Genomic DNA, 16,975 nt, shown 5'->3' with positions numbered 1-16,975 from the left:
CGTGGGCTGGCAGATGCAAGTCTGGACCCTCGAGGGGACCTGGCAGAGGCAGGCAGGGTTTTTAGCCGGGAGAGCTGCCTAGGGAAGCCCGGAGGAGCCACGCACCAGCTCTTCTGGACTTCGCTTCTCCAGGCTGCCAGGGCAGCTCAGCACTCCCTCTCGGTTTAATTAAACCCATGACTGCATTTTTCATTTCAAGGACGGGCCAAGTGGCCGACCACGCTGCTGGGGAGAGAGCTTAGCCAAGAAGCACTGGAGGGGATCCAGGGACGCTATCTAGCCCAGCATGTCCCCCGGGGCCCATAGGCTGCCCGCTGAGAGCTGGGAATCTCCCTCCCCTCTTCCCCCCCCACCCCCAGCCCCAGTGAGGCAGAAACCCATCCCCCTGCACAGGAGGCTGGCACAGCTTGGGGGGGCTTTGTGGAGCGGTGCAAGTACAGGACACGCAGTCTTGCAGGACGGAGAGGTTTTTGCTCAGTGCTCCCAGCACCAAGCATAGAGAAGCCGCTTTCTCCTGTGGAACATCTGGCACAGGGTGTGTGGCACTGTCTCTCCCACCAAGCCTGACTGGGAGTGTGCTGGGACACCCTGTGGGAGAATCTGCACCCCCTCAGCCACCTTCCCTTTGTTGCAGGGTCAGGAGCACCGGCCTGTCCATCCCTGCGGGGATGGGTGAGCTTTGCCAGTGTGCTCCCTACGGTCTCCAGCCTCAGCCCCATGGGGATGCATTTGGGGACAAGGCTGGACTCTGCCTTCCCCCCTGCTCAGAGAGTTGGGGTCTCTGTGATTCCCACCCTCTGCAGTGTAAACAGTCTTCCTGATGCTCCATCCTTGCCTCTGCCTGGCACAGCAACAGCATAACCATGGAAACAGTGTCCCTATAACAACCAGGTACATCTGACATCCCCATGGCAACCGACTCCCCTAATAGCCAGTGATGGGCTTTGCTTCCTCAGTGCTGGGGAGGGCTGGGGGGGATTCGAGCCTCACCAGGGCAGGTGGCTGCAGGGATGTGGGGACAGACAGAGATGGGCTTTGGTTGGGTGCCTGGGGCAGCACAAGTCTTCATGGCCTCTCTCCTGCTAGGGAGGCTGCAGGGGACACAGGTGATGTAGGAGAAGGAGGTGGCCCTGGAGACAGCATCACGCTGGCTCAGCCTCCTGCATCTCAGCCCCATCCTGCCTGCTGGGCTGTCAGTGCCATCAGGCTGGCATTCCCTGCTCTGTCACATGCTCCCTGGAAGTGTGTATCCCAAAGGCTAGGACCATGCTTCCGCCCACCCCTAACCCCCACTGCAGGGATGCTCTGTCCATTGCTCACAGCCTGCCCTCCCTGCAGGGCTGCTGGGCCCTCCTGCCATTGCCCACCCACGTTTTCTGGGCCAGACTCACCAGACAGCAGCCCTGACACAGTCTGTCATTGCAGACGGCATTTGCACGCCATGCAACTTTAATGTGTCAGGCCTGAATTATTGAGCCCTGCAGCAGGCTGCGTGCATGCAGGCAGGACCCACCATCCCTCCTCCTGTCCCTGCCCACATGGGCCCAAGTGGGCTGCAGAGGGTGGGGGCAGGCAAGAGATCCCAGCCTTTGGGGTCTCTCTGAGTGCAGGAGGGTGCTGTGCCCCTTGCTAGCCCTGGACCTGCGAGATGTGGGTGGCAGGGTGGCTGTGGGTGCCACCAGCTTAGTCGCCTGGGGGTTGGTGGTCCCCAAGCATGGCATTATTCTGCAGGGTGCAGGGACATGTGTGTAGGGAGGGATGTGCAGCCCTGCTCTGTCCCCACCTCTGCATTTGCTCCCTGCATCCTCATGAAACCCCATGGCCAGAGGCAGCAGATCCCCCACTGCTGCCCTGGGAGGTCCTTGCCCCCCTCCTGCTTGCTGAGCTGCCAGGGCCCAGCGAGACAAAGCCTTTCCACCACAGTCAACGTAAATCCCACCATGGGTGCAGGCAGAGCTTGCTCTCTGGCTGGGCACGGCTGTCACCGTGCTGCTCTGGGGATGATGAAAGGCTGGGAGAATGGCCTGGCTGCTCTCTTCTTTTGCAATTTGCCCGGTGCACCCTGCAGCCACTCGATGATTTTCTCATCAAAGTAGCAAGCCTCGACCGCCCTCCCTGTGCAGACCCATCCATCACCCATTGTTGGCACCACTGCACAGATCACAGGCACTGGAGCCTCCTGCCCTGCTGTCGCTCAGCCCCGCAGACAGCGGCCCTGCCATGGCCAGCCTGGGGGGGAGCAGCTCTGACCATGCAAAGGGACCCCGTTTCCCCTGGAGCAACCCACGTGCAGCCTGCTTGCTCACCCTTCCTTCTTCCCCATCCTCTATCCCTGTGTTTCACCCTCCCTGCTGCCATCCCCAGCCCTCATCCCACATCAGGGACCCCTCAAAGCTTCATCCCCAGTCTGCAGGGTGCTGGGTGAGGGCCAGGTGGGAGCCAGGCACCTGCAAGCAGGAGATACAGCTACAGATGGAGCAAGCCCAGCACCAGTGCATGCTCCTGCATGGCTCCTGCCAAGGGGCATCTCTCCAGGTCCCTTCTCCAGGGGAGCACCATGTCATGGGTACCTGTCCAGTGCAACTGGGACAGAGCTGAGCATGACAAAGCCAGCCCAGAGCAGGGACAAGGGGCTCAGAGATGGACCCGGGGCATCAGGAGCCAGGATTGCCCCAGCAGCACCCTGTGCCACAACACCTGGAGGTGTGAGAAAGCAGCAGCGTGGCAGGGCAGGCCCAGTTTTGTGTGAGGGTATGGTTGCAGGGGCCATGGAGATGAGGGACAAATGCTTTAGCTGTACCCACAGGGACCAGAGCATCACAGGGGGACTGTGTCAAGGGACAAACAGCAGCTCTCACAGTTGCATGGCCAGAGGGGAGCAATGGACAGGGAATGGAGACACTGTGACACGGGAGACCAGGCATATGTGGTGGTGATGCAAAGCACGACAATTTTTAGCTGCTGGTAACTGAGTTTCTTGGAGACACTGGTGGGGAAACCCGGGGGGGGGGCGGGGGCGGGGCAGGCTCGGTACTTTATCCCTGGCAATTTAGAAGAGGACTGTTGAAGAGCTGCTCTGCCGAGCGGAAAAGCCACTTGAGTCGTGCTTAACTTCATCAAGGGAACTGCATAGAAATCAGGGAGCTTGCTAAAAGAAATTAATAGAGCAGCCAGGAGGGCAGAGCGCGTGCAGACAGCATGAGAATTGCTCAGAGCAGTATGCTGGAGACTTCCAGTAAATGAATGTGTCCTTTAAAGAGATTTGCAGGGCCAGCGTGGCTGAGGAGTGGAGCAGAGCGGGCAAACGGGTGGAAAGGTCATTCCTCAAGGAGGGGAGCTGTTTCAAAATGAAGACCAGGGGAAAGGGGATGAAGTTATGTGGAAAACCAGAGCAAAACAACACCCAAAAAGGCTTTGAGGAATTGGCAACAGCATAAAATTGCAAATAATTTTGCCATGCCAACTTTGAGGCATTGCTGTAGCAATGAAAGTTTGGGGGTGTCCAGGGGTGCACCAGAGTGCTGCAACCTGGACCTGCCTCCTTTGAATGAATCTTGGGGTAGGAAATGCATGTCCTGCAAGCTTTTGCCTTTTGTGGTAGGACAAGAAAGTCAAGTGTTTCTAGCCCTGGAGCAGACATCCAGGGCCCATGTATCAACACAGAGGGATGCGGCTGGAGGAGCAGCCTCGGTGTGTCACAGCCAGCAAGCAGGAGAAGGATCTCCCGCAGGCTGTGGTTGCAAGAACAAAGTCTACAAGTACAAACTGCAGCTACACTCACTGTCAAGTGGTAGGAAATTAAGGCAGTTACTCTCGTGAGAAATCAGCCTCGCATCAACAGAAATCAAACTGTTACACCAAATGCAATCCTGGATAAATTTATCTTAAGAAGCAAGCCTGCAGAGGAAGATAAAACCATGTTAGCGGAGGCTGAGAACATTTTCCATGGGATGCAAAGCCACTGTTCCCTTTATGGCTTGCAGATTAAAGTTTTCTCATAAAAATGATTCCCCCCCCCAAATACCACCACTAAAATTTCCCTGGAGAGAACCAACTGCTAAGCAATATGTTGTTATGTATGAACAGTGCTCCCAATAGAAGCGGTATTAAAGAAATCACATTGAATATTCCTGTTGGAATGTGAGTGGTGCCTACACTGAGGGGAATATTACAGTTTATTCTTACTTTATATAAAGATGCTTCACCACCTCCAGGGCTAAAACCCGGGGCTCCACATTTCGAGGAGGAGAACTTTGGCTAAAATTAAATGGACTTGGAAGACATGCAATCCAGAGCATCCTGGCTCAGCAGGAGGGGAGGTAAGTCCCGGTGGGCTCCCAAGGAGCTTTGCCCCAGGGCTCGCCTGCAGTCAGCAAATCTCCTGCCAGCACAGCTACAAATCCCAGACAAGCCCATGAGGATTGTTATTCTAATTAACTAATGAAGGCATCTCCTATGGGGAAGATGGATAATCTGAGCTGGAGGCTTCCTCCCTGTTTGGGAGGGACGGGACCTGGTGCAAAACCCAGCTTCTCTTAAAGGACCCCATAAGCATTAGTACACCCCAAGGATCAGGTCCCCGCTGTGGGGATGTGCCAAGTGGTCCCAGACACTGAGCATCTTCTTGCACCCTGCCTTCAACTGAAATTCAATCTCAGACCCCAGGTGTGCTCCGGTTCAGTGCTGCCTTCAGAAACCCACCTGACTTCATCCTCCAAAGGCAGCTTGGCTGCTCTCATCCCTGAGCCTTCACTTCTGTCTCATCCTGTCTGCTGCAACAGGGAGTTTTTTTCAGGCAAATCACATGAGAAAAATTAACTTCTGATGAAGGTGAAGTCTGTGCAGGATCTCCCTGAGCCACACTGGAGCAGGACACTCACAGTCCCTGGGCAACCAGACAACAGCATTGAAATCCTGCTGAGATCTGCTGCTGCTTTCACCTCCATTTCCAGCCTGGAGAAGGCCTTGCATGCCTCCAAAGGATCCCACCTTCCTCTCCCCAGCCTTGCCCGGTGTTCTCCTGGCTATCACCCCAGCCCTGCAAGTGCGGACACATTGCCTTTATCTGGAGCAGGAGGGATCTCACCAGGCACAGGGATTTTTTCAGATGGACACCCCCAGGAGTGGGAGATGGCTTTGGCTATTTCAGACCCTTCCCAACCCACGTCCCCTCAGTGCCAGCCCCAGTTCACCTTGCTGAAACCCACTGGTGCCTGCATCCCAGGGCTGGGAGCTTGCTGGAAAAGGGCTGGGGTCCGACTCTCCCCCATGGCCCCTCTGGCATCCCCCTGTGCCCAAGCTGGGGCGGGGGGGTGTCTGTGTCCGGCAGGGGGCACCTCAAGCTGTGCTGCATGGGGCAGGGCAGGGAGCAGAAGGTGCAGGGTGAGTGCCACAGCGTGCCCCTGGCAGGACACCCCCATGCCTGCCCACTCCACGCACCCCTGCACCGGCTGGAGGCGGGGGTGGTGGTGGGTGAAGCAGACCCCGGGGAGGGGGGCTCACCCCCTCTGCACTGAGGGGGCGACCCTCTGTTCTAGGGGGTCCAACCCTGGGGGGTGGCGATGCCCCAACCCTGGGGCAGGCTGGACCGGGCCGAGTAACGAGACCCCCCCCCCGCAGGAGCCCCCGGGGGCTGCCCCCGGCCGCCCGGCCCCGCAGGGGGATCCCCTCCCGTGACGTCACGGGGGAGCCCCCTGCCCTCTCCCCGCCCCTCCCTCTGCTCCGCCCCAGCCTCTGCGATTGGGTAGAGCGCTCTCGGCCACGCCCCTGACCGTCAGGCGGGCCTTGATCTGACCCCGCCTCTGCCTCTCCATCCTGATCTCCTATTGGCTGCCGACCTGTCACTCTAATCCGGCCCTGCCCTCACGGACAGTGCACCGCGCTGCACCCCGCGGCCGGCGGTCCCAGCGCACCCGCTGCACCCCACTGAACCCCATTGCACCCCACTGCACCCCACTGCACCCCACTGAACCCCACTGCCCCCCATTGCACCCCACTGCACCCCACTGCACCCCACTGAACCCCACTGCACCCCACTGATCCCCATTGCACCCCACTGTCGCCCCCCTGCACCCCCACCGCCACCCTACCGCACCCCAACACGCTCACACTGCAACCCCACTGCAACCCCACGCACCCCGTTACACGCTCAGTCTAACCCTCCCAGTTCCCGGTACTACACGCTGCTGTCTCCCGCTGTACCCCCAATGCCACCCCATGCACCCCTGATCTGCAACCCTCACAGCACCCCACTGCAACTCCACCTTCCTCTACGGCCAGACCCCCGACTGCACCCCATCCCGGGGCACCCCTCACTGCACTTCACCTCCTGCCAGGGACCTGGCCTCTCTCTGTGAGAGGGAGCAGCCTGCCCCACCGCCCCAGCACCCCCAGGCCTTGGTGAATTGGGTGCCATGGTGTCCCAGAGCTGGAGGCAGGAGGCTGCAGCCTCTGGTGGGGAGCACGGCAGGATGCCAGGGAGCAAGGCAGGATGGTGGGGAGCATGGTGGGGTGGTGGGGAGCACAGCAGGGTAGTGGGGAGCATGGGCAACCACAGCCCAAAGGTGCCCTCCTGTTGCAACCCCACTGGTTGCAATCAGCGGGGCTCAGGAAGGGAGATCCCACCTTTCTCCTACCTTCGCCCACCCTGGTCAGCCCCAAAGGAGAAAGACAGGGCAAAGCTGTTTGCAGGCAGTGGCCCCACTGCCAGGAGGCTTGGGGCCAGAGCTGCTGGCCAGCAGCCAGCCGGTTTCTGCTCCCTGCTCTGGAGCACAGAGGATGGTTTTTGTACGGCCATGGGAGCCCCATCCCCACCAGGGCTGGTCCCACACCCAGCAGCCCCCATGGGCCCCAGCTCCCTGGCCGCTGCATCATGGGGCCAGCACGCCTCCGCAGCATGGCCCTTCTCTCTGATCCAGGGTGCACAGCTGGTGTGGGACGAGGGACGGTGCCGCGAGAGGTAACGGGCTTTCCCAGCACCATCCACCCACGCTTCTCCCCTGCCAGATACCAGCTGGGCTGTAACGTTGCTGCTCAGTGGTGCTGTAGCACCTGCTGTCCCCCAGTCACCTCTCTGGTGGTCCCCGTTGGCCATGCCCCTGGCTGCTCCCCATGGCTTGGCCACACGTGTGGTGCATGCTGGCATGTGCATCTGGAGGACGTGGGGTGCCCTGGCAAGCCCCTGCAGTGGTGTTTCTAGTGGGGCAGGCAACTGAGGCAGCAGTGGGCTGGGGTGTGCAGCAGGAAGGGCAGGAGCTGGGGGACATCTTGCTGGGGAGCTACATGGATATGTATTGAAACCTCACCCTGAAGGTCACACACGGCCTCTGAGCAGTGCTGGCCCTGCTACATCCTCAAGATGGGTGACGACTGCTTCAACATGGACTGCTTGCCCATCTTCCTGGCTGGGCTTGACCTGACACAGACCAGCCTCTCTGTGGGGTCCCTCTTCTCCTGTGTCCTGGTTTCAGCTGGGATAGAATTAACTGTCTTCCTAGTAGCTGGTACAGTGCTATGTTTTGAGTTCAGTATGTGAAGAATGCTGATAACACTGATGTTTTCAGTTGTTGCTCAGTAGTGTTTAGACTATAGTCAAGGATTTTTCAGCTTCTCATGCCCAGCCAGGGCACCTGACCCAAACTGGCCAACGGTGTATTCCATACCATGTGACGTCCCATCTAGTTTAGGAACTGGGAAGGGGGGAGGCAGGGATTTCGCCGCTCAGGGACTGGCTGGGTGTCGGTCGGCGGGTGGTGAGCAATTGCCCTGCGCATCATTTGTACATTTCAATCCTTTTATTACTACTGCTGTCATTTTATTAGTGTTATCATTATCATTATTAGTTTCTTCTTTTCTGTTCTATTAAACCGTTCTTATCTCAACCCAGGAGTTTTACTCCTTTTCCTGATTTTCTCCCCCATCCCACTGGGTGGGGGGGGGAGTGAGTGAGCGGCTGCGTGGTGCTTAGTTGCTGGCTGGGGTTAAACCACGACATCCTGGAAGAAGTGGCAGGTCACCTGCCAGCCCTCCAGCAAGCGGCAAGTGGCATGGCAGGAATACTGTTCTGACATCTACCTGCCCTACGCCAGCGGCATCACCTACATCCTCTCCCTGGACATGGCCAAGTGACTCTGGAGGCAGCCAGCATGTTCACCCCATCCCCATGGAGGATGTGGGCATCCTGGTGGAGGTGGTAGGGGTCCAGGTAAGAGCCAGTGTCCACTTTGCCAAGCGCAATATGCCATGGCATGTCTGCAACTACTGCTACCTGATGGTGATCTGTGTCCTGAGTGCCAGGAGCAGGAGAGGACTCACCGCAGCATGCTGCAAGTCCGCAGCACCGTCTGTGACAGCCCCAGCTCACCTGCTGGAAGTGACCAGCTAAGGACCCAGCAATCAAGGGACCACGGCTGCAGCACACGCTGCCTCCCCAGCCCCAGTGCTACCCTGGCCCCTTCCCTTGCAGAACGATGCAGCTCATGTCCCATCTGGCCTCCCTGCCCTTCCAAGCCCCAGCAGCAGCCCTGCTCCCCTCCACAACCTGGCAGCATGTTCTCCAGGCCAGGGTCCCGTCAGCCCCAGGCACAACTGGAAGCCATCAGGGCACAGGCAGGGGCATGGAACATACATCTGCCCCACCGTGTGTGGCCTGGGAGTTTCTCGGCGGCCGTAAATAGCCGAGTTCCCCTTCTGCTCATCTCGAAAGTGAGAAGGGGAACATCCCCCAGATATGGGGAAAGAATCGGTCGATTGTTGTCATTGGTACAAAAGCTATTTTTAATTTTATTAAAATGTCTCTCTTCTATAAACTTCCAAAATATCCAGGGCCTCTGCTATAAAGATTTGTGCCACGGCTGTGTAGTGAATCGTTGCCCCTGGGGCCGGGGATGGTGGCACTCACGGGGGGGTGCAGCCGGCAGCAGGGGACACCTGAGGCTCCTCTTTGTGATCTGGAGAGGTGTGGGGAGCACCTGGGGAGCAGGGCACCCCGGGGCCACCTTCAAAAAGGGGCACGTGGGGGACGTAGTGATCAAGTGGGCCAGGGTGGGTCTGCGGCCGGAGCAGGAGCTGGTGCAGGGTCTCGCCCACCTGCACCAGGCTGTGGGAGAGGAGGTGGAGGTGGGAGACGGTGTCACTGGCCAGGCTCTCCAGCAGCGCCTGCTGCTGCCGCGACGTTTGCAGGATCTGCACCAGCAGCTGCTGAACGCTCTGAAGCAAGCCTGCCACGCTGGAGCCTGCAGGGAGAGGCAGGTCAGTGGCAGCAAACCCTCACCATGGCTCTGAGAGCCCCTGCCGTGAGGCTGTTTGGGATGCTGCAGGGAGGACCCACCTTGCAGGCTTGCATCTGATGCCCCTTCTGCTGCTGGCTGCTCGCTCATGGCAGCTGTCCCAGGGGAGCCCGGGGCTGCGGTGGCCACTGGCAGCACTTGGTTTCCTCTTTGCATCCCCGGGGATGTCTCACCAGGAAAATCTGCCACAATGGTTTGGCATGGAGGGAGCAACCAGAGCCCTGGAGCCACTCAAGCCCAAGCCCCATACACAGCCTGATCCCACCACAGAGCCCCAGGTGGGCACTGCTCGTGGGAGCCCCTGCTCTCCAACCCCACAGGCAGGACAGGACAGAGATACACCCTGGAGCAGGGGGACTTGCTCGAAGCTGCAGACACTTACCAGCCTTTTGCTCAGCTCCTTCCTGCTTCAGGGCAGTGTGACAACCTGGAAAGAGAACAGATGCAGTCCGTAAGCTTCAGCTACCTCCTGCCCCGGCGTGCACAGGCACAGTGGCCTGGGCATGGTACTCACCCAGGAGGGGAAGGGGAGGGAAGCAGCGACCGGTGTCTGCAAACGAGAACCGTATCAGACCCTGCTTGTGGGGCTGAAGGGGTTTACTGGGCTGAGCGGGGCAAGGAAAGCCTTACGTGGCATGGTGGGAGAAGTGGGCGGCTCTCCAGCGACGTGGTCCCCACTGGCTGCTGGGAGAGAGCAGAGAGATGCACTGTCTGACGGGACCTGTTGGGGGATCACCACCACCCCGGGGTCTGCCCAGCTTGCCCCGGCCAGCCCCGCAGCCCGACATGCCCTAGCCACAGCTCCACAGCACCCTGCAGGGCCCCAAAGCGTTTCACGAGCTAGATACAAAAGCAGGAGTCACTCACCCACCACTGCAATGCAGCCACCTCTGGGCTGGAAGGCAGCAGCGGCGTAGCAGCGCGCAGCAACGCTACACAACAGATTAGGACTGGAAGTGAAGGAGAATCCCACATCCACTTGAAACTGCAGGGGGAATTTAGGGAGACAGAAGGTAATTACCCAGTGCGGGATGCTGGCCGGGGCACCCACGCAAATCAGACCCAGGGACATACCCTGCATCACCTCAGTGCCAAACCCTCAAGAGTGCAAACCCTGAGGGGGCCGCAGGATCCGCCCCTGGGTGGGCTGCAGGGCAGGGGAGCTGCAGGCACCTCTGGCCCTCACACCCAGTCCTAACTCATCTGGAGGTTTATGGTGTTACTGGGGAAGGGGGAAGCCAGGACCTGTCGAAGGAAGGGGAGTCACATGCCCTGCAGTGCCGCACAGCCACAAGAGCCCCCTGAGCTGGATCGGGGCCACTGTCCCTTTGAGACCTTGAGCCCCACAAACTGCCATGGGGCAGGCAGCAGCCTCGCCATGCCCTCAGGCTGGGTCAGAGCTGGGGACCCCCTCCTGCCCTGTCCCAGCCATCCCCATTCCCTCACGCTCTGGGGCTGGTTTGGAGCCAAAGCCTCTGGAGAGAGGTCCCAACACCCCCATTCTTGAGCATCCCTGCTAAGGGACTTGTGACGGAACCCCCGACCCTCTAAGCCCCCCCATTCCCATCATGCTGGCATGGGCTTGGGCTGGAGCCGTGGCCGTGCAGCCCGGTGCAGCGGGGCAGACCGGTACTTACGGCTCTCTGGCTCGTCCTTCACACACTGCAGCAGTGGGGACAGCAGCGTGCCCGGGGCGTCCCTGCCAACATCGTGCTCTGCAGAAGGAGAGTGACGGGTTACAGAAAAGAGCTTCGATAACTGGGAGACGAGGTGTGCCTGCCGCCCCACAGCTGGGACAAGCCGCACTCCAGCTGCCTGAACCCACAAGTACCTGGTGGCTCTGGTGAGGACGGAGGGTGGGCAGCAAGGCCTGACCTGTGCTTCTTGGGGGTCAGCTTCACCAGGTCTAGAGGAAAAGAAAGAGATCATCAACAGACCCTGGGTGGCCATGCAGCACCAGTGCTCCCCCGGCATCCCACGTCCAGCCACCCCGCAGAGCTCACCCACCCGTCCCCGGCACCCACCTGGCATCCTCCGCTCGCCGAAAACGGGCCGCCCGGCCGCCTTCCAGATGCTCTTCATGGCTCGGTAGTGGGGGGGCAGGCAGGGCGAGTGGTGTCCTGCCCTCCGGCGCGTCTCCCGCTCCGAGTGGAAAGCCTGCTTGAGTGCCTTCCACTTGGAGCGGCACTGGGTCACGCTGCGCCCGTAGCCGGCCGCCGCCAGCCCCTGGGAGATCTCCCTCCACAGTGCCTCGTTGGGTCGCGACGTGGAGGCCATGAGCAGGGTGGCCTCCCCGGAGCTCCCCACCAGCGCCAGGAGGCTGCTGACCTCCTCCTGCGTCCAGGCTCGCCCGCGGGGCATGCTGCCGGGGGCGAGGGTGGGTGCCGGGGGGAAATCTCGGCCCCGGGCCGGTGGTGAGGCCGGGATGGGCAGGGCTCAGCCCCGGGGCTCGGCCGCACCGGGAGCCGCACCGGGATCTGCACCGGCAGCCGCCGGGAGCTGCGCCGGGAGCCGCACCGGGGGCCGGCCCCGGGAGCCGCACCGGGAGCCGCGGGGAGCCGCACCGGGAGTCGCGGGGATCCACAGCGGGAGCCGCACCGGGAGCCGAAGGGGAAGCCGCACCGGGGACCACCGGCGGCCGCACCGGGAGCCGCACCGAGCGCTCCTGCGCGGCACCAGGCGCCGCGCCGGGAGCTGCCGGGAGTCGCCGGGAGCCGCACCGAGCATGTGCAGCTCCCGGAGGAGACGCTGGGAAATGTAGTCCTGGCCTCGCTACCCGCTTCCCCCCCCCCATCACCCTTCAGCCGGGCGGAGGGGGTCGTTGTCTGCCCGCAGCCATCCCCGCTCCTGCCTGCCCTGCCCGGCTGTCGGGGTGGAGGGAGCCCGGGGTCTCTGCCGCCCCCCCCCAAAACGCCGAGGGCACGGCAGGGATGGCCGTCACGGCAGACCTTAAGGCTCGGGGAGTGGAAGGAGCAGCCCAGGCCCCCGCTTTCCAGGGCTGAGATACAGCTGCAGGCCCATGCAAAAAAAAAAAAAAAAAAAAAAAAAAGGGCAGCAGAAACGACATCTGAGCAAACACCCTGTGGTCTTGCTGCTTTGAGAGTGCGGAGCCGGGGGATGCAGGCAGGGCCCCGTGCCCTGCTCCCCGAGGATGCCCAGGTCCCCCGCACGGTCCCTAGGACAGATCTGCTGAGCACCGAGGCGTCGGGTCGGGGAAGGCAGCCTCGACATGGCTGCCCAGTCCAGCCCGGGCCCTGTGTCTGAGCTAGCAGCCATGCCCACCGCTCGCTGCCCCCAAGCCAGGGGTGCGGGTTTCCCTGGTGCGGGGAATGCCTGGGTGCTGGCCGACCGGGGGTTCCCCCGCACCCCAGTTGCTGGCAGCGCCATGACCCCCCCAGGGTTGGGGCCCAGGTGGTGCCTCTGGGGACCCCGCCAGGAAGTGACACTCTCCATTTCGTGTCACACGCGGCTGCCAAAGGGGGCTGGGAGAGGGTTACCGCTTCCCCTGTGGGACACAGAGTGAGAGACCAAGGGAGGGATGGAAGAGGGGGTCACGTATGCGGATCTGCGCTTGCCCCCCGCACCAGGTAATGGCGTGCTGCTCCCTGCCCCTGGCACCCCAGCTCTCCCGGTGGGTTCCCTGCCCTCCTGCAGCCCCTTGCCCTCTGCAGGGCTGTTCCCCCAGCCCTGCTCCCCCCTGCTCGCTCCTTTTGGGTATCTTCTTCCCAAACAGCTTACTCTCCAGACTGCCTGCTCTCAGGGTGGGGGGCAGGAGGGGCTCAAGGGCAGGGGATGCCCACTGCACCCCAGTGCCACAGCACACACAGGTACCCCTCCGTCCGCTCTGCCTGCCCCACGCCAAGCGCTGTCTGCAGGGAAATGATTTCTAGGAGGGTCAAAGTGCTGCAAACAGGGTCTCCCTCAGTTTTCCTGGTCTCCCCCACTGCGTCCTGAGACCCTGCCCAGGGTTCACAGACCTTTCCTGGTTGGGGGGGTCCCCACTGCTCCCACCAAGCCCCCAGGGCTCAAGTTAACTCCCTTTCTCAGCTCCTCAGCAGCCGCTGCGTCTGCCCTGGTGCTGGGCAGCCATCAGCCTGGCTCTCCTCTCCCTGCTGCTCCTGCTGGCACAAATCATCCTTGCTGGCTTGAGCTTCCACTGTGAGTATCTGCTTGTGCCCAGACCTCTCTGGCTGGGGTCTTGGGGTTGGGATTGGCACCATGGGGCCTGTGTAGCAACAGACAGAGCTGCAGCTTGCCCACGGAGCCGGGACCTCCTGCCTGGGGCTGAGGGCGTTGCGGGTTCTGGGGCAAGCAGGAAAATTGGTGAGGCAAGACCTTGCCTGCCTGGCTGGGAGCAGAAGGCAAGGGGACAGCGTGGGCTTGGGGATGGTGCTGGGGCATCCCGCTCCATCACGTGGCAATGAAATTAAGAGGGAGGGAGAATGGTGACACTGAAACGGAAAGGCAGAAGCACTTTCCCCGAAAGCCTGTTGTGTGATGGGCCCCCAAGCACAGCAAAAGCCACAAGGACCTTTGGCGGGCTTGGCTGGCAGGTCACCTAAAGTGAGGGACGCCCTCAGCCACAGCCGTGGCCTGTCCCGTGGGAGAGGACACTGGGTGCTGCAGGGAGCAGGAGCACAGGGTTGGTGGGGACACTCCTGTGCTCTTCTGCTGTAGATTTAGGACAACAGGAGAGCTGCACCCATGGTCCATGGAGCATGGAGGAGAGGCCCAGCTATGGGCAACAGACACTGCAAGGTAGGAGAACATGGTGGGCTCCTGGGCAAGGCTTGGAGAGAGCCTGGCTGCTTCCTTCAAGAGGCAGGATCTGTCCCTACTCCAGAACGTGCCCCCCGCCAAGTCTTCCTTCAGCCTTGCTGCCTGTCCCCTGGCTCACAGCATGGAATGCTGCCCCAGTGCTGCTGAACACTGGTGGGACTCCTTCGGAAGAGATGACCCCAGCGCAGCTCAGTGTCGCGTGGGCCTGCCACCAGCATCAGGCTTATGGCTGCCATGAGCATCCACGTGCCAAATGGCATCAGGCGCTCTCTTTTGACCAGTGTCTGGTGATGCTGAAATCTTGAGTGCGTTCCCAGTGCTTTGCTAATGATGTTTGTATCATACCCCCAAACATGGAGCTCTTCTTCCTGACTCACCTGCCCAATGCCAGCACCTTCGTGTAACCAGCCCACCTCCCCTGGGGCTCCCACTGGGGAGCTGGGGCTGTGATGCGGGAGCTGGGCTCCAGAGTAAGGGCAAGTGGAGGGCCCTCTCCGTGGGGCAGCCATAGGAGTACACTGGGCTGGTTGGTACCCTGGCTGCCCCTTGTCACCCTCCTGCCCCTTGGGCTGGGGGCTGGTGGCATCCCCTGCCAGCTACCCCATCGCAGCTGCTCCTGCAGGCTGTATTTCTGGTGTGCAGGGAGATGCCAGTTCTGCCCAGTCGGCTGGGTCTGGGATGCAGGGCGGTGCTACTACTTCTCCTCTGCCAAAAAGAGCTGGGAGCAGAGCAGAGAAGACTGCTGCTCCAAAGGGGCACAGCTAGTCACCATCCGAGCCAACACCACGCTGGTGAGTGCACTCAGCCTGGCCTGTCCAGCTCCCCATGGGCATTGGGCTGTGCTGGTGACCACCTCAAGGTCCCTCAGTCACCCAGCCATCACCAGCAGGGTCTCAGCTCCCTGGCTCTGGCCCACGTGCCCAAAGCCTAGCCAAGCCTCCAGGCAGGGGAGCTGGTGATGCTGTACCTGTACTGCGCAGCCCCCATCACTAATGGTGTAGCTGGGGCTGGGTGTCCCCCCAGGGAGATCATGTGGGTCCTCTCCTGTGCTAGGCTTTCCTGGTGCGCACAGCCAACATGAAGGTGTTCCACGTGGGACTGAAGAGGGATGGCTCCAGGTCTGACTGGAAGTGGCTGGATGGCACCGCACTGAAGGGGTGAGGTTGTCAGCTTGTCCCCAGCCAGGGGACAGCTGGGGGTCCAGCATCAGGGCTGGGGAGGAGACAGGGCGACAGGCAGCCCACTGGCATGCAGGAATGTGCTCCACATTTTGGCCACCTCTTGTCTTCCCAGGGCTGCACTGGGGCATTTTAGAGAAGGGAAGATTGCGGGGGCCTGACCCTGGTGCCCACACCTCGGCTGGGTGAGGGGCTGGGGGGGCTCCCCCCAAAGCAGGTTTCCAGGCTTTGCTTGGTGCAGCTGGTGCTGAGCCCTGCCAGGAGGGATCTGGGGGTGCTGCGGGCACAATGGGGCTGGGGGCTGCACGTCAAACAGGCAGAGGTAGGGTGGGGGAGATGAGAGCATGTGTCCTAATTGGGAGGAGGGTGGCAGGGGACAGTGCTCCATGGGGAGGGTGAGCTTTGCCCCCACAGCATCTCTGTGCAGCCTCTGGTCCCTGGCTGGAGATGCTGCTGATGGGATGACCCCAGCCCTTCCCACCCATCCCATCTCAGCCAGCTCTCTCCCTGCAGGCTCTTCCGAATCCAGCGCTCCACCAGCTCCTTCCTGGCCTGCGGCAGGGTGTCAGGCCTGGGGCTGTCAGGCGGTCTGTGCGGGGAAGCCCTCGGCTGGGTCTGCGAGCAGAGCGCAGCCACCCTGCAGTGGCTCCGGTCCTCGCCCCCCGCCTTCCTCTGGGGAAACACCACCTACACCTGTGTGGGGCCGTGATGACCGTGGGGACCTCCAGCCTGTCCCACCACCCTGCTCCCTGCCTGACCCCACCGCATGGGCTTCCCCGGCCGCTGCTGCCTCCTCACTCAGACCTCTTTACCTCCCTGGATCTCTGCACTTTGCCAATAAACTCTGGCACTTGGATGCTGTGGCTGGCTTTGGGGATGAAGGTGGTGGGATGGAGGAGCACCCTCAAGCTCGCTGACTCGGTTGCATTGCTGCCCAGTGGCAAACTGCAGCTGCCGTGGCACTGAAGGAAGTGTTTGGGAGCCAGCATCCACCCAAGTGTCCCCATGTCCTGGTGGCAGTGTGGAGCAGCTCCTGTGCAGGCTGGAGCAGGTCCCCCCAAAGCTCTGGGCTTTCTGGTCATGGTGGCTGCCTGGGGTTTATGCGTCTTGGGAAAGGCAGCCGAGAGGTGACCCTTTGCCTCCCCGGTCCCACAGAAGGCTTGGGCTGGGCAGCAGTTTGTCTCCTGGTGCCTGCCCCGTCTGAGGAGGTCACAGCAAACACCCTCACTTTCCTTTGAGGCTGGGTGATGTGCGAGAACCTAAAAGGCCTGCTGGGGCTTGGCTTGGAAGAGTATGGTAATAGGGGCTGTTATGGTTTCAATTTAGACCACCTGGGTTTTGCCAGCAGCATACTGCTCTGGCTTGGACATGCCTGGGAGTCCCTCTTGGCACATGTGGAGGACTAAGCCCCCACAATCACTGCATCCCATTTCCCGAGCAGGGGCTGGGATGGGGAAGGTGATGCATGGAGCAGCAGGGCCCCACTGTAGCCAGTACACACAGGCTCTCAGGGCTCCTTGCAGCCTGGGGAGGCAGATGCAGAGCATGCTGCCCAGGATAGACCTCGTTCATGCCCCCAGCCCCTGAAGCAAGAGCAACCTCAGAAATAAAACCACTTTTTGTAAATAAAGCAACTACTTCTGCTTTTCTGCACATGAAGATGTGGCCCCACCCCATGCAATCTTTGCCACAGACTGTCACCTGATGGCGGTGGAGCAGGGAAGAACCGAG

General features: G+C 61.0%; 2 protein-coding genes across 5 annotated transcripts; one reads left to right on the top strand and one right to left on the bottom strand.

Annotated features, from left to right (window-relative positions):
* Window positions 1–8,761: 8,761 nt before the first annotated feature.
* LOC142026645 (uncharacterized) lies at window positions 8,762–11,785 on the bottom strand. Of its 4 annotated transcripts, none has more exons than XM_075019845.1 (8): window positions 11,312–11,785; window positions 11,119–11,193; window positions 10,925–11,002; window positions 9,918–9,971; window positions 9,802–9,837; window positions 9,670–9,714; window positions 9,329–9,469; window positions 8,762–9,233 (listed from the first exon to the last, which is right to left on the bottom strand). In XM_075019845.1, exons 1-8 carry the CDS (start codon window positions 11,646–11,648, stop codon window positions 8,896–8,898), a joined length of 1,104 nt encoding a protein of 367 aa, XP_074875946.1. In that variant the 5' UTR covers window positions 11,649–11,785; the 3' UTR covers window positions 8,762–8,895. The 4 variants fall into 4 exon arrangements, with proteins under 4 accessions (XP_074875946.1, XP_074875947.1, XP_074875948.1 ...); XM_075019846.1 differs by having other exon boundaries at window positions 9,918–9,968; XM_075019847.1 differs by lacking the exon at window positions 9,802–9,837.
* A 1,040-nt stretch (window positions 11,786–12,825) lies between these two features.
* LOC142027208 (killer cell lectin-like receptor subfamily G member 1) lies at window positions 12,826–16,163 on the top strand. Its single transcript, XM_075020925.1, has 6 exons — window positions 12,826–12,874; window positions 13,335–13,445; window positions 13,965–14,045; window positions 14,709–14,857; window positions 15,120–15,223; window positions 15,758–16,163. Exons 1-6 carry the CDS (start codon window positions 12,826–12,828, stop codon window positions 15,951–15,953), a joined length of 690 nt encoding a protein of 229 aa, XP_074877026.1. The 3' UTR covers window positions 15,954–16,163.
* Window positions 16,164–16,975: the final 812 nt, after the last annotated feature.

This window comes from Buteo buteo, chromosome Z, assembly GCF_964188355.1.
Source record: "Buteo buteo chromosome Z, bButBut1.hap1.1, whole genome shotgun sequence".
Taxonomy (NCBI): Eukaryota; Metazoa; Chordata; class Aves; order Accipitriformes; family Accipitridae; genus Buteo; species Buteo buteo.
This window is presented reverse-complemented; position numbering and strand designations above follow the sequence as displayed.